This window comes from Myotis yumanensis, unplaced genomic scaffold, assembly GCF_028538775.1.
Source record: "Myotis yumanensis isolate MYYU_CA2020_CCGP unplaced genomic scaffold, mMyoYum1.0.hap1 SCAF_1, whole genome shotgun sequence".
In the NCBI taxonomy this organism is placed as follows: Eukaryota; Metazoa; Chordata; class Mammalia; order Chiroptera; family Vespertilionidae; genus Myotis; species Myotis yumanensis.
In genome coordinates, this window is record NW_027223752.1 from 68,827,802 (window position 1) to 68,850,107 (window position 22,306).

At 37.4% G+C, this 22,306-nt stretch overlaps 1 protein-coding gene across 2 annotated transcripts in view; it reads right to left on the minus strand.

Moving 5' to 3' along the window:
• Window positions 1-1,495: 1,495 nt before the first annotated feature.
• The window catches only part of GOLM2 (golgi membrane protein 2), a 113,335-nt gene continuing 92,524 nt past the window's right edge, over window positions 1,496-22,306 (minus strand). The window contains exons 9-10 of one of the 2 annotated variants that reach the window (XM_070423570.1): window positions 11,667-11,834; window positions 1,496-5,495 (exon numbers count right to left, since the gene is read on the minus strand). In XM_070423570.1, coding sequence (XP_070279671.1) covers window positions 5,428-5,495; window positions 11,667-11,834 — 236 coding nt within the window. In that variant the 3' untranslated portion in view covers window positions 1,496-5,427. The remainder of the gene's footprint in view (window positions 5,496-11,666; window positions 11,835-22,306) is intronic. The other variant, XM_070423580.1, reaches the window with a different exon arrangement.

Genomic DNA, 22,306 nt, shown 5'->3' on the forward strand with positions numbered 1-22,306 from the left:
TATGGATCACATATTTTTGTGCCTTTGTATGTCTTAATAATTTTTATTGAATACTGGACATTGTGCATATGTTGTAGAGATTCTGAACTCCGTTATCTTCTTTAAAGTGATAATTCTTATTTTAGCAGGTACTTCAGTTACAGATTGTTTACTTTAAATTAGTATAGGCTTGGTTTTATGTTTTGCTATTCGTGTCTGTGGGAAGCCTAAGGAGTTTCATAAGGTCCAATTTGGCAGGACAACACTTCCATACGCTGTCTTCTCTGACAATGTTGTCAGAGCATGTTAGGGAAGATCTAGAGTAGGTCTTACTAAGGCATGGTTTTTACTATCAAGGTACTTTTCTAATATTTCAACTGCATGTCACAGTTGTTAAGGAGATCTCCGCCTTGGCAGGCCCAGAAACTCAATGTCCCTTAGTACTGCTTTTATGTCAACACACTTGACCTTTGGTACCTCTGTTCCATTTTCAACTGTGTAGCAACTATCTGGTAAGCGTCAGATGTCTTGCTCTTATTATATACAGCTCTGACTTGTGAACCCATATGGATTTCTGAGGCCACCTCTCTGAATAGCTCTCTTCTCTGATGCCAACCCCATAGATTCCAACTGCTTCAGCTGCTCCCCACTATGATCTCTGCCTTCTCAGCTCAGCACTCCAACCCATTTACACCATAGGAAGCTGTGGAGCTCAACTGCTTAAGTTTCCCTTCTCTTGGAAATTTCAGTTTTGTGCTGCCCAAAAACAGTTGCCCAATATATCTTATCCAGTTTTTATAGCTATTACTAATCTGGAAGGGCTAGTCAAGTTATTCAACCACAGACAGAAGCAGAAATACCCCCTTGTCTCAGATTTTCTGAAATGGAACTAAGCAAAGAGGAGCAGCCCCTCTCATATTTTCTTTGAAAACATGACCTGCTGGAAGTCTTGGTTAGAGCTTTGAATGAGGGAGCTTGTGTGAGAAAAGGAAGTAGAGAGAAACAGAAATGGAGTTGATGAAACAAAGTTGGTAGCATTCAAGTCCTAGTTTCAATTGTTCTCAACTCCAGGAGACTTCTGCTCCTTATGCAGTTTGCTTATATGAACCATTAAACTTCCCTCTTTTTCTTGTATAGTTGATTGAATTTTTGTCTGGAACACTTATTGAGAAGAGTCTTTTAAAAGGAACTGCATAATTAGAACTGAATATTGATGAACCACATATGATGTTAAGACTTTGGAAATGTAATGATGTTTACAGTATTTGATTGTCTTATTGGAGCCATTGAGTCAAACATGTGAGGGAAGAGAAGTTTCCAAGGTCAGCCATTATAGCAAGTGACGATCTCCCTCTAGTTTTGTGTGTGTGTATGTTAACAGATTCTCTGCCCTTATATTTTAGCAATTTTTGGTGTTACAGCATTATACAAATGAGAAGTCAAAAAGGCAAACAATCTTCAGATTTTTTTAAATAAAGGGACTTTATTTTTTTAAATGGTTTACCTTCTTTTTTTAAATATTATATAATAAAAGGGTAATATGCAAATAGATCAAATGGCAAAACAACCGAACAACCAATGAAAGCGTAATATGCTAATGCTATGCTAAGGATGCTCAACAGCTTGCTATGATGTGCACTGACCACTAGGGGCAGACAGTCAACTGGTTGACCAGTCACTATGACGTGCACTGACCACCAGGGAGCAGATGCTCTGACGGGTAGGTTAACTTGCTGCTGGGGTTTGGCTGATCAGGACTGAGCAAGATGGGCCGGACATGCCCTGGAGCCCTTCTACAGTCCCTCCCCAGCCGATTCGTGCACCAGTGGGGGCCCTCAGCCTGGCCTGTGCCCTCTCACAATCTGGGACCCCACAGGGGATGTTGGAGAGCTGGTTTCAGCCTGATCACACAGGCCACTCCCCTTGGTGGCGCCAGATGCAGGGCTCATGGCTGGTGAGCGCTGCTGTGGCAGCGTGAGCCTTTCCTGATCAGGACTGATTGGGCGTGAGCTTGCGGCAGGCACAGTGGGGCCGGGATGAGCGGGAACGGCAGGTAGGAGCGGCAGGCAGCATTGGACTGCGGGTTTCGGCTTGATCCCTGCAGGCCACCCAGTGGGACCCCACCCGTGCATGAATTTGTGCACCGGGCCTCTAGTATTTATATATTTTTAAATTTTATTTCAGAGAGGAAGGGAGAGGGAGAAAGAGATAGAAACATCAATGATGAGAATCATTGATTGGCTGCCTCCTGCACACCTCCTACTGGGGATTTAGCCTGGAACCCAGGCATGTGACCTTAACTGGAATCGAACCAAGGACCCTTCAGACTGTAGGCCATCGCTCTATCTGCTGAGCCAAACCAGCTGGAGCAAAGGACATATTTCAGAAATCACTTTGAAGTCTGATTATGTATTTTCCCTAGAATCAACCTTTCATGTATATTTTATATTCTGCATTTTTTCTTTGTGGGTCAGTAGCAAGTGACCTGAATTGACAAGATGCTCCCTATATTACCCCTTCCATAACTCTTCAGCCTCATTTTTCTCCTCCTTGCTCATGATTTTCTAGATTCACAACTGTAATGTTTCAGTTAAGTAAAAACCTGAAAATTTGGAACCTTACAGACCTTGGAACCTTGTTTTATTTTTAATAGCTCTTATCACTATATTAAATTACCTGGCTCATGTTGTTTACCTTGTGTATTGTCTGGCTGCTCCCCAGGTGAATGTAGTAAGTTCTATGAGGAAAGAAACCTGGTCTGTCTTATCCATGCAGATTCTTACTATTGTACCTAGAACAATGCTGGGCACATAGGAAGCATTCAATATCTATCATAATAAAAGCATAATTGCAAATTGACCAAAAGGCTGAACAGCAGAACGACGATCCGGATGACCTTCTGGACGAAGCCACAGCTGCGAAAGGCCTACTCTTGCACAAATTTCGTGCATCGGGCCTCTAGTTTGTTGAATAAACTAGCACAGTAAACAGCCCTGGTGTAAAATTTTCTGCCATTCTAAATTTACTCAAATTTTAATGTTAAAATGTAGCTATTTGCATCACTTAAGTGTGATGTGTGTATATATTATCAGATCAGCAAAATAGTAAAACAAGTTTAATTTTTAATTTATTAGAACCCAGTGATGATTTCAAAAGCAGTTTTCATCAAATTAACACTTAATTCAGGGCAAAAATACATTTAAAAAACCTAAATCTTAAGGCAGAAGTAAAACATTATAAAATCAGCATGTCTAATACAGACTGTAGAATGTCAGAATTTTAAGAGATTCACATAGTATTTTATAGCATTTAAATGTTAATACAGTTGGAAATATTACCAATTGGTTCAAGATTTCTCATTTTATAAAATGTATAGACTGCTAACTGAAGAAATTTTGCAGTGTAAGTAACAATTATCTTACAACCAAATAATTGTTTTTATGACAAAATAACTAAGGCAGGAAATTTCACTGTTTTCATTTGCAAAAATTTTACAGTATTAAACATAAAGTATTTCTAGGAGTATGTTTTAGATTCATCTTCCCACTCTAACACCTAGAAGTTATACATTAATTCCCTTTAACTCCATTTAAAAAAAAAATCCATGAACTATCATACCAATTCATTTATAATCCTGACTCTACTCATAGCAAAGGCATGAACTGCTTACTTTGATATGGTAGAAAAAACAATTTTAGTAAATCACTATATCTTGTCCTAGTTGCTTAATAATTTCTGAACCCAAGTTTAATAATTTTTGTACCTCCAATAAGTGATAACCTTTTCTTTAAAAAAAATCTCTATAAATGTGAATTTTGGCTAGAACCTGAGTAAAGGGGGAAGAAAGCATTTAATGTTTATGTGTAATTACCAGTAACCCTTCTGAAACACAAAGTTAGCATCCTTAAATTTCTCCTTATGATCAAAACTTTTTATTTTGGGGGTGGAGGGGTTAGATTTAGAAGTGTTTTAACTCAGAAAACAAGAATTAGCTACATATTCTACTGAAAAGTGTCAAAAAAAGACAAATGCATTTAAAATAATTTTGTAAAATTAGCAAATATGAGGTTTATGGGTTCTTAACTAACATTTAAGTAATTACAAAGATTCATCTTTATTACAAACTTTTAAGCTACTTTAATAAAATGGCTGTAGACCTCACTGTACTTCTATTTATCTGTGCAATAATAAAAATCTGTTAAAAGTCCTTATTTAGTAATTCAGAAAAAGTCTAGTCAAATAATATCACTAAAACTACCAGAGAAGCTTTGAAATACTGATTGTAGATTAATTTCAAAGTTGACTTAACCTCTTTTAGAATATGGCATTTAAATCATAAATATATTCACTAACTTGAACTCTGAAAATTTAAAAATTTTAGCCAGTCCTGATTATAGTTAAACAGTACTGGTATTATGTGAAAAAAAAAATATTGTCAATCATGCATTTCACAAGTTCATGAACTAAGTAAGGTATAACTCATAAATATTATTATGTCTTTGCAGGTTATCTCAACTTTCATCAGGCCTCACCTGAAAGCTTACCTGCCAAAACACACCAGCACTCATCCTATATAATAAAAGACTAATAAGCAAATCGACCAAACAGCGGAACGACTGGTTGCTATGACGTGCACTGACCACCAGGGGGCAGACACTCAATGCAGGAGCTGCCCCCTGGTGGTCCATGCACTCCTACAGGGGGAGCGCTGCTCAGACAGAAGCCGGGCTCACAGCTGGCGAGCGCCACAGCGGTGGCGGGTGCCTCTCCTGCCTCCGCTGTTGGACATCCCCCAAGGACTTCCGGACTGCGAGAGGGCACAACCTGGGCTGAGGGACCCCCTCCTCGAATTCTGAATTTCATGCACTGGGCCTCTAGTGTAAAATAAAAGGAGTAGGGAAGTGATTTTGTACACATGGTGCCCAGTGTTTGGCTTCTAGGTTCCTGTTTTTTATCTAACTATTGTAGGTATAATTCCTGGAAGAGCATGTGATAAGGGGTGGGAACAGAACACCAGTTGAGTTAACAAGAATAAGTGCATAAAACGTTTTTAAGCTGAATAATTAACTATTCTCACTGTGGTTATGTTATGTGCAACTTATATAAACTGTACAACCATTTTTTCCTGTTTGTCCATTTGAGTAAAGAATTAGGCTCAATAAAATGTAAAATATATATTAGTTTGCTTTAAACGCAAAGACTACAGTTTGTTTACTTTGTTTTTGGCTCAACTGTAATACAACCAAAAAGGTCTCTGCATTAATTATACAATATGACAAAGTTCACATATGTACATGGGTACATTCCTTCATTAAATTTTTCCTTAAGTTTAACTCAATGTATCTTTATAACTGATACAACTGATCTTTACAGCAAAAGTCAAAAAGGACAAAGTAGAAATGATTCCATTTTACAGCACTTTAGGTTTTCTAAAGTTTCCTTTAGGTTTTAAAGGACATCATTTAAACGTTTTCCATAGTCTGCAGGATCCATTTGAAGTTCTCGTTCTTCATCATCTGAAAGGGAAATAATTATGTATCAAGAATATTGTTCATAAAATCATTTGCAGAAATCCAATTTTAAAAAGTCTCGTTTTTTCTCAGGAATTTTTCTCCTTTTTAAGGTAGTTTTCTGCTCATTATTTTACACAGTCTGCAAATAGTGTTCTATTTCTCAGTTGCTTGGCTAAAGAGGGAAAAGTCTGTAACTATTTTGGAAGATTACTTCATTTTAACAAATCTTTTAATAATAGATTGGAAAGATGGATGGATGGATAGATGGATGGATGGATGGAAGGAAGGAAGGGAGGGAGGGAGGGAGGGAGGTAGATAAATATAGTCAGCAAAACTTTGGGAACCCACAAACATTGAGAAGGTGATCCTTTTGTATATTATTTCTATATAAATGAAGTCATTTTAATTAAAGCTTTGGTAGAAACTTCTATGTATACTTTTTTCATGTCTTTAAAAATAACCTTTTTTAAATTATAAAATTAATCCTTAGTCATCAGATAAAAATTAGAAGATAAACATTACTCATAATCCTAACATTTAACATTTTAGTGAATTTCTTTGCTTCTCTGCAAAGAGTTTACTAGTTAATTTCTTAAATAGAGTATACAAACCAAAACTTAATCTTTTCTTTACCAAAAAGAAAATATTTATTACATAATATTGTTAGACAGTAATATCCCTAAAGTCACTGAGTAACTATATATATATTTGGCTGGGGGTGTTAATTCTCACCTGAGGATATTTTTTTCCATTGATTTTTAGAGAGAATGGAGGTGGGGGAAGGAGGAAGGGAGATGTGACACTTTGATTGGTTGCTTCCCACAAACTCTCTGATTGGGACTAGGGATTGAAACTGCAACCCAGGTACATGCCCTTTCTAGGAATTGAACCCACAACCCTTCGTTGTACTAGCCAATGCTTTAACCAGTGAACAAACTGGCCAGGGCGAGTACCTATATGAAGCAACTCTATATAGTGCTTTGGAGTTTGACTTATTTGGCTACTCACAGGTTTTCCTGGGTCCTTTATAGGTATCACCTGTCACTTCACATTACTGTCAGTTTATCCTATATAATAAAGAGCTAATATGCAAATGGCCATCATGTTCTCACGCCATCACGCTGTAACAGCTCAGACACTCAACACTGGGGAGAGAGGAATGGGGACCAGACTGGCACAAATGAGCTTGCGAGAGAGAAATGGGGACCAGCCAGGCTGCGGTCCGGGAGAGGGACAAGCCGCCTGCCACATGGTCCCAGGAGCCAGCAGCTGTGCCTGCGCCTGCAGCCTGGGAGAGGGACAAGCTGCCTGCCCAGCAGTCCTGGGCACCAGCGGCTGTGCCCGCAGCCCAGGAGTGGGATAAACCGCCCACCCACGGTCCCGGGTGCCTGTGGCTGCGGCCCAGGCGAAGCTGCCTGCCCATGGTCCCCTGCAGCTGCGGCCGGCCCAGGTGAAGCTGGTCTGGGTCCTGGGTGCCTGTGGCCAGCCAGAGGGAGGGAAGCCTGGGTCCCAGGTGCCTGCGACCAACTGGAGGAGGGAATCCTGGGTCCCTGGTGTGGGGCGAGGCAGAGGTGGTTAGGGGCGATCAGGCCAGCAGAGGAGAAGTTAGGGGAGATCAGGCCAGTAGGGGCGATCAGGCAGGTAGACAGAGGTAGTTAGGGGCAATCAGGCAGGCAGGGGTTGTTAGGGACGATCAGGCAGGCAGAGGTTGTTAGGGACGATCAGGCAGGCAGGCAGAGGGGTTAGGGGTGATCAGGCAGGCAGGCAGGTGAGCGGTTAGGAGCCAGCAGTTCTGGATTGTGAGAGGCAGTCAGACATCCCCCGAGGGGTCCCGGATTGGAGAGGGTGCAGGCTGGGCTGAGGGACCTGACCTCCCCCTGTACAAGAATTTCGTGCACCAGCCCTCTAGTCTGTCAATAATAATCCTTCTTTCCTAATTTTGCTACAAGCTACAGGTTTTGAAATAAGACTGCTCAGAGTACTAAAATATTAGAACAAGAATGAAAAGTATTTTGCCCTGGTAGGTTGCTCAGTGGTTAGAGCATTGGCCTGTGGACTGAAGAGTGATAGGTTCGATTTCTGGTCAAGGTCATGTACCTTGGTTGCAGGCTCAACACCCAGCCCTGGTCAGAATGAATGCAAGAGGCAACCAATCAATGTGTCTCACGTTGATGTTTCTCTCTCCTCCCTCTTTCCTCTCTCTCTTTTCTCTTCTCTCTCTCTGTCTCTCTCCCTCTCCCTCTATCTTCCCTTCCTTCACGCTCTCTTTAAAAAAAATAATAATAATGGAAAAAATATCTTCAAGTGAGGATTAAAATTTAAAAAAAAAGAGAGAAGTATTTCAATCAGAGCCTAAGAGGCTCCCTTTTTAGTACATAGCTTTTAATGATATCTTTTGGCTCCTGCAGTCTTAAAAAATGACTTCTCTTACTTTCTGGTTCATGTTACAGTTACCCAATAGCTTAGTTTTTGATAGATTAAGGTGTTACTATCTAGAAATATAATTTAATTCAACAAACACAGAGTGTTACAGTGTGAAAGACCCTGTTTTAAGTGCTGAACAAATATTTAAATCATATAACCCACATAACTGTTGAATTAGATAACTATATCTATCCTTATTTGACAGATGAGAAAACTGAGGCATAGAGGTTACATAGTTCACAAGGTGACACAGTTGGGATTCAAATCCAGGCAGTCTTGGCTTAGAATCAGGCATTTAAGCACTGTGCTAAGCTCCTTTTATAGATATATTTAGTAATATGCATTGCATATTCTATTAATCAAATTAGGAACTTCTTTGAGATTAAAGATAAGAGTACAGGGAATTTGTAAACGTCCATCTCCTTGTTACAATGAAAAAGGGATTAAACGGGGGTCCTCAAACTACGGCCCTCGGGCCACATGCAAATACAAATATTGTATTTGTTCCCGTTTTGTTTTTTTACTTCAAAATAAGATATGTGCAGTGTGCATAGGAATTTGTTCATAGTTTTTTTTTAAACTATAGTCCGGCCCTCCAACGGTCTGAGGGACAGTGAACTGGCCCCCTGTTTAAAAAGTTTGAGGACCCCTGGATTAAAAGATATATCCATCAGATGTGCAGTCTTTCCAAAGTAGATCTTTAAGAAGTCAGGAAAAATATTTTTACACTAATGTAAATAAAATATTTCTTTTAGGATGCTTCAGGAAACCAGGAACTAAAAGCCAAAATAAACCAGGACTGTAAACACAGGAAAATTAGGCTTCACTTAATTCTATAAGAAAACACTATGTATACAGTGTTGACTCAAATGATCAATACATATGAACAGGCATCAGAGATAAAGCTGGAACCCTTCAGCTCTCTATTGGTAGAGATGCTACCCAAATCTGCATTTTATAAACCAGAGTTTTGGAGACCAAAGCCAGAGTGTTTTGGAGACCAAAGTCAGAGCTGAAGCCCAAATCTCAGTCCTGCAGCTGGAATCTCTAATACTAGGTATACAAGGGAAAACTCCTCCTAATACTAGAGAGAGCAGAGAAGAGTCCCTATGGCTAGAACCTTGTTTTGATTATCTCTAGCTGCAGAGTCTTGATGGCTGGAGTAGTTTCCATTTTCTTTCCTGAGTTTGGGAAAAGATGTACGTCAGGCATGCTAAAATCTGAAACACATTTCCCATAATACTTGTGTTATATGTAGTGATTCCACTGTGAATGTAACCACAGCATTTTAGCACTGAGAAGAACACTTGTTAAGTACTCTCACATTACAGATGAATAAATTTTGGCCCAGAGAGTTTAAGTGACTTGAAAAGCAATACACAGCTGATCTCCTAACTCCCAGGCTAATGTGTTTTTCCACTCTACTGCCTGCTTTGGCTACAAGTACAAACTGGGCTGGGAACTCAACCATTATTTCTACAATGAAGCTATGAAGAAATACTTTTAAATTCCAAGTATTCAAACTTAATTAGGGAATAGCCACAATTTCCTCTCCACACTTTTTGAACAATTAATACTATACCTAAAAATTTTAAACGTGAAACATTTTTAATCATGAAAATGTGTTTAAAATTATTTGGGTCTCCCATATTTCTTTTTTGTCATCTCACCCAAACTTATTCCTCTTTATTTGCTGGAGTTGATGTTCTTGCATCTTTCTGTTCCTTATAATAAGAGAGTCCCCTTGGTAGCTGCCCTTTCCTTGGCTGCTATCATTAGTGAACCCCCAAATGGGACAAAAATGTTAAATAGCAAACCCCAGCTCAAGTAAAATTCACTTGCAAATGAAGAAACCCAAAAATTGACCAATCCCCTCCCTACTTCACTGAGGATATCATCCTAGATCATTTATTTATATTCCTTAGAATCAATAGATTAATTTTCTTGTGAAAGTAAAGGCAGGCAGCATGAGGGTAATGAGGACCTACAGTGGACAGTGGCAATGAGAACTGAGGGTAGGAGAGAAAGACGGGTACTGGAGAGAGAGAGAGAGAGAGAGAGAGAGAGAGAGAGAAGGCGATGAAGAGAAATGTACCTGCTATGGATAAAAATATTAAACTGAAGTTTTGTGATAAAAGTCATTACCTTTAAGACAGCCAAAATATAAGAAATGATTTTCAATTATAGTTGAAATTAATTGTTCTAATGAAAACCTAAAATTATCTGAGACAGAAGCCCTTCTGAAAGAAACCTAGAAATGTTTAAAGTGTAAACCAGGCAAGCTTATTAAGACCAGAAGTAAGTTAAAGGGTTGTTACTCTAGTCACAGTTATAAGAATAAAAATTAAATGAGAAAAGGATAAAAGTATTAGTTAACAACATTTACTGAGCACCCTATGTGTGCTAAAAACTATGGGTGGTGGGGAGGAATATGAAGGCAGAAAAAGATACAAACAAAATAGAAGGCAAAATAAATGAAAATTCCTGCCCTCTAAGGGCTTACATTCTAATTGGTGATATGATATAAATATATGTAATGCAACATTATAAATAACTGCAAATAAGTATAACTCGAACAAATCACAAAAGTAGTAAGAAAAAATGGTAAGATTTATGAAAATGGATAAGAGTATAGAAGAAGTGAGTATAATTTATTCAAAAGACCAAAAAGTGAGTTCTCATTAACAAATCCTTAACTACTAACATTTATTAATCTCTTTCTATTCCCAATAACCATTCTTCTAAAACTAGAATGGGCTATCAAAACAGTGCCTAGGAGGAAGTCAGAGTCTTTGGTTTCCCTTTTTCTATTAAATATGTAGTATTCTAGGACAACTACATTTTCTTCTGAGTTTTATCAGAACAACTCTTGTTATGAACCTAAATAAAATTTAATTACCTTAAAAAGAGTTAAGGAGTAAATCAAGATAGTTACATTGGGAAAATATTGCATGCATAATATTATAAAATCTAAAACACACACATTAACTTTATAATCAACTTTTATAGAAAAAAGAAAAGCTCCACAAATACTACTAAGTGATGTAAGCAGGCAGAAAACAGGCCTTCACACTTGCAAAGAAGCAACACACACTAATATGCATGCATGGGCAGGGCTGCATGCAAACAGGTAGATTCTGAACTTTCACTAAATTAAAAGCTCAGAAGTAACACAGTTAACAAGGAAAATATGTTGAATCTGTGTATTAAACATAAAACAGATAAATCTTCACAAACTGCTAAAAATAAATTTTAAACCTCAGAAAAAATTTTTGAAAACAAACTTTCTATGCTGAATCAGTAGTAAAATAATTGTATCTTCAGTGTAGAGGGGACTATTTCCTTTGCAGCTTCCCTGATAACAAAAAGGCTGTCTGATCAATATTTGTACCTAGAATAACTGAAATGCTTTCAGATGAGAAACTGAAAAGGGGAATTATTTTCTGGGAGTACTTGCTAGGACCATTTTAAACAATTTAATTCTAAAATTTCCCAAGATTCTGAGTTTCAAATTGTGTCTATATCAATAACACATATAACTACAATTGATAACAATTAAAATAATTTATTTATAAATTTATTAATACCACTATCATAAAATTGTTTTCAAAATACAATTGAAAAACTGCACTGAACCTCTTTGTATTAAGACTGTACTGCTACTAATAAGTGGGAAAATTCTACACAAATTCAACCAAATTGGATTGGTGGGTTTCATGGTCACAGCATGGAAGCCAGGCCCACGCTCACCTTGGACGTCTTCCTCTCCACCATCACCATCTTCTTCCTCATTGTAAGCCAGCTCAGCCTGCTTGTCTGCCTCATACTCACCTACGTTACCATCATCCCCATTATAATCCGCCAGTTTAGAGCCATGCTGCGGATCAACAGGGGATTCATTCTCATCAAAGAATCGGCCTGTGAAGTAGGTAGAGGATTAATTCCAGAGTAAAAAGAGAAGAAAAGAAGGGAGGGACCTGTACTGAAGGCAGATCAGAAAGTAGTCAAGTGAAACCTGGGAACTTTCACGACACTGGTTATACAGACATATTTTGTGAAAGTTATTCAAGACAAAAGGAAATAAGAATGAAAAGAGAAAATAATTTTTATTTAAGAAGTTTTGTGTGGCTCAGTGGTTGAGTGTCAACTCATAACCAAGAGGTCACCAGTTCGATTCCTGGTCAAGGCACATCCCCAGTGAGTGGTGTGCAGGAAGAAGCTAATGCATGATTCTCTCTCATTGTTGAGTATCTTTCTTTCCCTCTCCCTTCCTCTTTCTCTAAAAATCAATAAAAACATATTTTTTTTAAAAATTTTCTTTTGTTTTAATTTTAGTAAGGTTATAATGTTTTCTTAAAGAAAAGGGTACCATATTCAGGATTGTTTTCCTAATGGCCAAGGACTTCTCTGATATAAGTATTTGTCTAATTTAACACTTTAAGAGAATACTTTTATTACTAGAAAAAAATGCATATTTGAAATTTGCAGTCATTTATTGCTTTATGAAATAGCACTTTCCTGAATAATTTTGGCAACTTTTTCATTTAAAAATAAACAACTACGCAGACTAACTTTTTTTTTTGATACTAAGAGAAACTGACACACCTGAAACTATCTTTTTTTTTAAAAAAAAAATGTTTTTATTGATTTTAGAGAGAGAGAGGAAGAGAGAGGGATAGAAACATCAATGAGATGAAAGAGAAACATCAATCGGCTGCCTCCCACATGCCCCCTACTGGAGATCAAACCCACAACCTGGTGACCACTTGGTTCATGGGTCAACACTCAACCACTGAGCCACACTGGCCGAGCCTGAGAACTATCTTAAGTTCCTCCAGTAACAGTGATTCACTATAGGCATGAATTGATTTCCAAGGAGGGATGGCAGAGAGAGTAAACTATGAGAATCCCTAGTGGTATGTGTTTTGAAAAAACAACCCAATTACTTATGACTTATTCTTTCCCATTTCCTAAAAGTCAATGGCAGAAGAAACTTAAGAAAGTTGACCTCCATGAAGCTGTGATATTGTACACATTAATAACAACTAGAAACCAAGAAGAGCAACAGATATAACACCTACACTAGAAAGCTATTAACAACCAGGCAGTGAAAATAAAAATGTCAGACAAACTAAGATCTGACTCACAAACACAAGTTAAACTCTACTTTGACATTAAATTTAAGCACCACAAAAAAAAAATTTTATTCCAATCCCTAAAATATGACATTAACTTCCTCATGGTGTAGGAATTGAAGACTTCAAAAAAATTATAACAACTTTCTGTAATAGGTCTAAAATTTTTGGAATTATACTATAAAAATTTACATTGCAATGAGACAATCAAAAAAAAAAAAACTTCCTCTGCTTGGAAAGAAAGGTTAAGTCAAATGAAAAGAAAAATATGGAGGTATTGGCTAATTCTATAGATGGTTCAACACATCATCAGGCCAATATATTTCTTTCTCTTTAAAATGTACTTGTTAAATTTATAGGGGTGACACTGGTCCACATGAACATATAGGTTCAGGTGTGGGTCTCTATGTTACAAGATCTATATGTTATTCCATGTGCCCACCACCTAAAGTCAAATCTTCTCCCATCACCATATATTAGGAGCCTCTTCTCCCGCTACCCGCTTCCCTCTGGCAATCACCACGCTGCTGTTTGTATTCACAAGTTTCAGTCTTATATCCCACATCTGAGCGAAATCATACAGTTCTTAGCTTTTTCTGACTGACTAATATTTCACTTAGCATAGGTTTTCAAAGTCCATCCATGTTGTTGCAAATGGCGTTATTTCATCCCTTCTTATGGCTGAGTAGTATTCCATTGTGCACATGTACTATGTCTTCTTTATCTAGTCTTCTATCACAGGACACTTTGGTTGTTGCCATGTCTTGGCCAGACATGTAATCCCATAAAAATCCCAATTCTATTTAAATAATGCTGCAATGAATATAGAGATGCATATATCTTTGCAAATACATGATTTCGAATTTTTCGGGTATATACCCAGGAGAGGGATTGCTGGGTTGTATTGTAGCTCTATTCCTGATTTTTTGAGGAATTGCCAGACTGCTTTCCAGAGTGACTGTACCAGTCTACATTCCCACCAGCAGTGAATGAGGGTTCCCTTTTTTCCACAACCTCTCCAACACTTATTGCTTGTCCTATATAATAAAAGCCTAATATGCTAAATGTCTGGTCATCCGTTCAACCAATCAAAGCATAATATGCTAATGATATGCTAAGGCTGCTCAACCACTCACTATGACATGCACTGACAACCAGGGGGCAAACAGTTGACCGATCGACCAGTTGCTATGATGTGTACTGACCACCAGGGGCAGACACTCCAACTGGTAGGTTAGCTTGCTGCTGGAGTCCGGCCAATTGGGACTGAGCCCTGGAGCCCTCCTGTGAACCCTCCCTAGCTGGCCAACCTCCTGCGTCCCTCCCCAGCCCCGATCATGCACCGGTGGAACCCCTCAAGGGATGCTGGAGAGCCGGTTTCAGCCCAATCCCGCAGGCCAGGGCAAGGTACCCACTGGTGCATGAATTCGTGCACTGGGCCTCTAGTCTTGTTGATAATGGCCACTCTAACAAGTGTAAGGTGGTATCTCATTGTAATGTTTTTTAATTTCTGTGTGTGTGTTTTGTGTGTGTGTGTTTGAATCCTCACCCAAGGATATTTTTCCATTGATTTTTAGAGGGAGTGGAAGGGAGGGGGAGAGACAGAGAGAGAGAAACATTGATGTGAGAGAGACACATCAATTGGTTGCCTCCTGCAAGTGAACTGCTGGGGATCGAGCCTGCAACTGAGGTATTTGCCCTTAAGAGGGAATCAAACTTGCAATCCTTCAGTCCTGAGGCCTATGTTCTATTCACTGAGCCAAACTTGGCTCATTGTAGTTTTGATTTACATTTCCCTAATTGCCAGTGAGGTTGAACATGTTTTCATATATCTATTGGCTGTTTGATGTCTTCTTGGGAGAGGGGTATTTCCAGGTCCTCTGCCCACATTTGGATTGGGTAGTTTGTTTGTTTAGTGTTGAGTTTTATGAGTTCTTTATCTATTTTGGAAATTAAACCTTTGTTGGAGCTACTATTTGCAAATATCATCTCCCACCTGGCTGGCTGCTTCTTTGTTTTGTTGTCAGCTTCTTTCATGGTGCAGAAGCTTTTTAGTTTGATATAGTCCCATTCATTTATCTTTGCCTTTACTTCCCTTGCCTTTGGGGTAAGTTCATAAAATGTTCTCTATGACCAAAGTCCATAAGTTTAGTACCTATATTTTCCTCTATGTAATTTATTGTTTTGGGTCTTATATTTAGGTCTTTTATCCATTTTGAATTAATTTTTGTAATCCAGTTTCATTCATTTGCATGTGACTTTTCTCTTCTCCTAGCAACATTTATTGAAGAACTCTTTTCACTCCATTGTGTGCTTCTGGCTCCTTTGTCAAAAATTATCTGTCCATATACATGTGGTTTTATAGCTGGGCTCTCTAGTCTGTTCCTTTGACCTGTGTGTCGGTTTTTCTCCCAATACCATGTTGTTTTGATTTATCATAGCTTTGTAGTATAATTTGAAGTCAGGCAAAGTGATAACTATAGCTTTGTTCTTTTTTCTCAGGATTGCTTTGGCTATCTGGAGTCTTTTGTGGTTCCATACAAATCTAATTATTTCTCCTAATATTTCTTTAAAAAATAGCATTGGGATTTTTATGGGATTGCATTAAATCTGTAAATTGCTTTGGGTAAAATGGCCATTTTAACTATGTTGAATCTTCCAACCCATGAACATGAATATTTTTCCATTTTGTTGTGTCTTTTTCAACTTCTTTTAAGAATGCTTTGTACTTTTCATTATTTAGGTCTTTCACATTCTTTGTTAAGTTTATTCCTAGATATTTTATTCTTTTGGTTGAAATTGCAAAAGGAATTGCTTTTTTCATTTCTTTTTTTGAAGTTTTGTTGTTAGTATACAGGAAGGCAATACATTTTTCCACACTGATTTTGTATCCTGCACTTGACTGTATTTATTGTTTTAATAGGGTTTTTTGTTTTGCTTGTTTTTTTTTGTGGAGTCTGGGGTTTTTTATATAGAGAATCATGCCATCTGCAAAAAGTGACAGTTTAACTTTTTCCTTCCCTATTTGGATGCTTTTTACTTATTTTGCTTGCCTTATTGCTCTGGCCAGGGCTTCCAGCACTATGTTGAATAAGAGTGGTGAGAGTGGCCGAAACCGGTTTGGCTCAGTGGATAGAGCTTCGGCCTGCGGACTAAAGGGTCCCAGGTTCGATTCTGGTCAAGGGCACGTACCTGGGTTGCGGGCACATCCCCAGTAGGGGGCGTGCAGGAGGCAGCTGATCGATGTTTCTAACTATCTCTCCCTTCCTCTCTGTAAAAAATCAATAAAATATATTAAAAAAAAAAAAAGAGTGGAGTGGTGAGAGTGGACATCCTTGTCTTGTTCCTGATCTTAGAGGAAAAGCTTTCAGTTTTTCACCATTGAGTTTGATATTAGCTGAGGGTTTATCATAGATGGACTTTAATATGTTGAGGTACTTTCCTTCTGTTCCTATTGTATTGAGTGTTTTAATCACAAATGGATGTTGGATCTTATTAAATGCTTTTTTCTGTATCTACTGATAAGATCATATAATTTTTATCCTATCTTTTGTTAATGTGGTCTATTACACTGATTGATTTGGGTATCTTAATCCATCCTAGAATGAACTCTACTATTTGTGATGTATTATTTTTTGGATGTACTTTTGTATTCAATTTGCTAGTATTTTGTTTAGGGTTTTTGCATCTTTATTCATCAGAGATATTGGTCTGTAGTTTTCTTTTTTTGTGTTATCTTTGCCAGGTTTTGGTATCAGGGTTATATTGGCCTCATAGAATGTGTTAAGAAGTAGTGCCTCTTCTTTAACATTTTGGAAGAGGTTGAGAAGGATAGTTTTTAAATCTTCCTTGAATGTTTGGTAGAATTCCCTGGTGAAGCCATCTGAGCCATCTGGTCCTGGACTTTCATTTTTTGGGAGGTTTTTTTTTTTTTTAAATATTTTATTGATTTTTTATAGAGAAGAAGGGAGAGGGATAGAGAGCCAGAAACATCGACGAGAGAGATCGATCAGCTGCCTCCCGCACGCCCCCTACTGGGGATGTGCCCGCAACCAAGGTACATGCCCTTGACCGGAATCGAACCTGGGGCCCTTCAGTCCTCAGGCCGATGCTCTATCCGCTGAGCCAAACCGGTTCGGCTTTGGGAGGTTTTTGATGGTTATTTCAATTTCCTCACTGCTGATTGGTCTGTTTAGATTTTCCAGTTCTTCATGATTTAGTCTAGGAAGGTTATAAAAATCTAGGAACTTATCCATTTCTTCTAGATTATTGAATTTGGTGGCATATAGTCTTTTATCATATTTTGAGTGATCTTTGTATATCTATAATATCTGTGGTGACTTCTCTCTCATTTATGATTTTGTTTATATGGGTCTTTTCCTTTTTTTCTTTTTTAAGTCTAACCAGGAATTTGTTGATTTAATTAATCTTTTCAAAGAACCAGCTCTTTGTTTTATTAATTTTTTGTATAGTCTTTTTGTTCTCTATTTCATTCAATTCTGTTTTAATTTTTATTATTTCCTTTCTTCTGCTGACTTTGTGTTGCTTTTGTTCTTCCTTTCCTACTTCTTTAAGATATGATATTAGGTTGTTTACTTGGGATTTCTCTTATTTTCTGAGATAGGCCTGTAATGATATTAATTTCCCTCTTAATACTGGTTTTGCTGCATCCCAGGAAGTTTTGATATATTGTATATTCATTCTTATTTGTCTCTATATATCTTTTGATCTCATATTTTATTTCTTCTTCGACCCAGTCATTTTTTAGTTGCATGTTGTTTAATCTCCACATATTTGTGGGTGTCTTTACTTCCTTTTTGCAGTTGATTTCTAATTTCAAGGCATTGTACTTGGTATTTCAAGAGAATATGCTTGGTATAATTTCAATCTTCTTGAACTTTTTGATGCTAGTTTTGTGACCCAAAACTACCGTTGAGAATGTTCCATGTGCACTGGAGAAGAATGTATAATCTGATGTTCTGGGATGAAAGGTTCTATAAAGTCAATTATGTCCATTTGGTCTAGTGTTTCATTTAAGGCTGGGAGTTTTTTACTGATTTTCTGTTTGGTTGATCTGTTTAGAGCTGTCAATGGATTATTAAGTTCTTCAACTCTCATTGTGTTTTGATGTGTTTCTCCCTTTAGTTCTGTGAGTAGTTATTTTATATATTTCAGTGCTTCCTGGTTGGGTACATATATATTATGAAGTGTTATGTTTTCTTGATGTAGTGTCCCCTTTATCATTACAAGTGCCCATCTCTGTCTCTTATTCTCTCTGCTATCTTGAAGTTTATTTTGTCAGATATAAGTATGGCTATACCTGCTTTTCTGTGGATGTTATTTGCTTGGAAAATCATTTTCCACCCTTTTACTTTGAATCTACCTTTGTCTTTGCAGCTTAGATGTGTCTCTTGTAGGCAGCATATGGTTAGGTTTTGTTTGCTGATCCACTCTGCTGCTCTGTGCCTTTTTATTGGTGAATTCAGGCCATTTACATTTACGGTAATTATTTATGTATGAGGATTTTCTATAGCCATTTTGTCTTTTATTTCCTGGTAGCTCTGTACCTTCATTGGTTCTTTTCCTTAGTGTTTCTATTGTTTTTGTTTGGTGGTATTCCATACTTCTTTCCTCTGTTTCCTCTTTTTTAAGCTATGTGTCCTGGTTTGCAGATTTTTGTGTGTGGTTACTTACCATAAGGTTTATAAAAAGTAAACTTGCATATATACCATAGCTGGTTTTCTTTTGAGTGTATCCGATCTTCATCCTCCTTTGCCAATTCAGGACTTTCCCCCTTCCCATTTTATGTTTTTGTTGTCACAAATTATCCCTGTTTATGTTGTTGGTGATCTTACTTGTAGTGTTGTGATCTTATGCTCTTTGTTTCAGGTAGAATAACTCCCTTGAGTATTTCCTGCAATGGAGGTTTTCTGGTGATAAAATCCCTCAGCTTCTATATGTCTGGGAATGTCTTTATTTCTCCTTCATATTTAAAGGATAATTTTGCTGGATATATAATTCAGCTGGTAGTCTCTCTTTCAGATGTTCAAATATTTGGTTCTATTATCTTCTGGCTTGTAGAGTTTCTGCTGAGAAATTGGATGAAATTCTGATGGTTTTCTTTTTTTAAAAAATATATTTTATTGATTTTTTACAGAGAGGAAGGGAGAAGGATAGAGAGTTAGAAACATCGATGAGAGAGAAACATCGATCAACTGCCTCCTGCACACTGCCCACTGGGGATGTGCCCGCAACCAAGGTACATGCCCTTGACCGGAACTGAACCTGGGACCTTTCAGTTCTCAGGCCGACGCTCTATTCACTGAGCCAAACCTGTTAGGGCCTGATGGTTTTCCTTTGTAGGTCACTTTCTTCTTTTCCCCTGCTTTGAGAATTTTTTCTGAGTCATCAATTTTTTACAGTTTTAATACCAAGTACCTTAGAGAAATCTTCTTTGGTTTGAGGTAACTAGGTGTTCTGTTTGCTTCTTGGATGTGAGGATCTTGTTCTTTCCATAGGTTTGGGAAATTCTCATTTACTATTTGCTTGAATAGGTTCTCCATATCCTGTTCCCTCTCTTGCTCCTCTGGAATACCCATAATTCTAATAGTGCTTTTTCTGATGGAGTCAGATAATTCTCATAGGGCTATTTCATTTTTCTTTATGCTCAGGTCTCTTTCTTCTTCCCTCTACATCATTTCTAGATTCCTATTTTCAATATCACTAATTTTTACCTCCATCTGGTTGGTTCTGTTTTCTATGTTCAGTAGTTCACACTTAATCTCCTTAAGTGCATCCTTCTATTCCAGGATTTCTGATTGATTCTTTTTTAAAGTTTCAATCTGTTTGGTAAAGCACTCATTTTGTTTATTGATTTGTTTTCTGAGTGCACTGCATTACCTGTCTGTATTTTCTCATCTCTGGTTGAGTATTTTCAGAACTGCCAAGGTTGTGGGTTCAATCTCTGATCAAAACACATACAAAAAGCAACCAATGAATACATGGATAAGTAGAACAATAAAGCTCTCTCTCTAAAATCAATAAATTGATAAAATAAATAAATAAAAACAAAAAGACTTCCTATATCGCCAATACCGGTTTGGCTCAGTGGATAGAGCGTCGGCCTGCGGACTGAAAGGTCCCAGGTTCGATTCCGGTCAAGGGCATGTACCTGGGTTGCGGGCACATCCCCAGTGGGAGATGTGCAGGAGGCAGCTGATCGATGTTTCTCTCTCATCGATGTTTCTAACTCTCTATCTCTCTCCCTTCCTCTCTGTAAAAAATCAATAAAATATATTAAAAAAAAAAAAAAGACTTCCTATATCCACTAAACAAGGTGACTGTTAGAATGAATGACAAAGTATATAAAAGTATCTATTATGCTTTTAATCCATCCACTCAACAAATATTGACTGATGTATGTGACAGATATCGTGCTAGGCACTATTAAACAAAAATGCTAGGCACAACTATACAAAAATGTACTTATAATCTCCATCTCCAGTAACTCAGAGTAGTAAGGGAGACAAATATGCAAACAAATAATTAGAAAGTGATGCTATGTGTGCTGCAACAACAATGATCTAGAAAGGACATCTGAATGTGGAGACTTGTTACCATTGGTTTCTATTTGATAGAGGAAGTCTGAACTTTATGTAAGCAATAGGCTGTTGTCATGATTTCTTTGAAACAGACATCAGGAATCTAATCTTATGCACCACAGCATCTCCAGGGTCTAGTCAGGTAAGAAGCTATAGTAGTTAAACTAGGAAGATATCAGAGGAAATGTTAAGAACAGGTGAATCAAATACATTTAAAAATGACAAATTGAATATGTGGCACAACGAAGTGAAAGAGTCAAGGAATGATTCTATAATCCTAGCCTGGAAACTAAAAATAACGGTGCCTACACCCAAAATGTAATAATTATAAATGTATGGGAAAGCAAATGTTACTTTAGGTATACTGAGCTTAGGGTTACAGTAAAAGAGCCAAATGAAAATATTTTATAGTTACATATATGGAGCTAACTAGATTCTAGGTGTGAAGTAAGGGCTAGATGTGTAGATTTAAGACTCATAAATGTAAAGATAATAGGTTAAACAATGAGAACATAATTTCTCTTTGGAAATAAATATTTAAAGAAAACAGCTATAAGTCAAAGATATGATCTTGGAGAATAACTATATTTAAGAAAGGAAAAAGGAAGTAATGAGGGTAAAGTTACCACATGATGATATAAATCTGTGATGTGTTTCAACAGGAATGAAATATTAGACTATCTCTGAAGCATTTTACCTATTTATTTATAAAATATTTTTATTTATTTCAGAGAAGAGGGGAGAGGGAAAGAAAAACAGATGAGAGAGAATCACTGATTGGCTGCCTCCCGCATGCCCCACACTGGGGATCAAGTCTGCAACTGGGCATGTGTCCTGACCAGGAATCGAACCATGACCCCTAGTTCATAGTCTGATGCTCAACCACTGAGCCACACTGTCTGGGACATTTTACCTATTTGAAGATTTTAAATTCAGTTCTGTCTCTCAATAACCACAATGTTAAAGCTGTGCTCAGCTAGAGGAGCAATACAGTAATTATATTTAGTTTGGGTAGCTTTCCTTATATTGTAGCAGAATTCAATTGTGAACTTGAGTATTATTTTCACCCTGGTGGCTGGTTGTAAATGATTAACTTAGAGACTATCAGTAACAAGATAGCTTCATCTAACAGTTTAAACATGAAAACACAAAGAAGCAACATACACACTAGCTATCCAAAGCCTTCAGGCAGTATCAAGTTGGAAAAAAAAGTCATAAGAGATTGTTGATACACTTCAGCTCACTTTAAACAACATGATAGACCTTCATATAGAATGACAGATATTCTTTAAAACACCTTAAATATCAGACTGTGAATTTCAGGAATTAAATATTAGACCATCTCTGAAGCATTATTAAAGGACAATGTAGAAAATTAAAGGACAATGACAGATAACTAGAACATTTCTCAATCAAAAAAGGGCATTTCAGTCAAGAGAACTAAACAGTATATTGCAATTATGTACTAGAGTCAAAGCAAGATAAATTAGATACTTTTTTGCTTCATTAGCTCAAGGTTCATGAATGGGTTTCAATTTCTCAACTATTCTATTAAAAAAGAGGTTTATATTTTTCATGTCATTCTTTTAATATATTACCATTTTTATAAACAATATGAATCAATCTGACTTCGTTATAACTCTAGAGAGGAAAA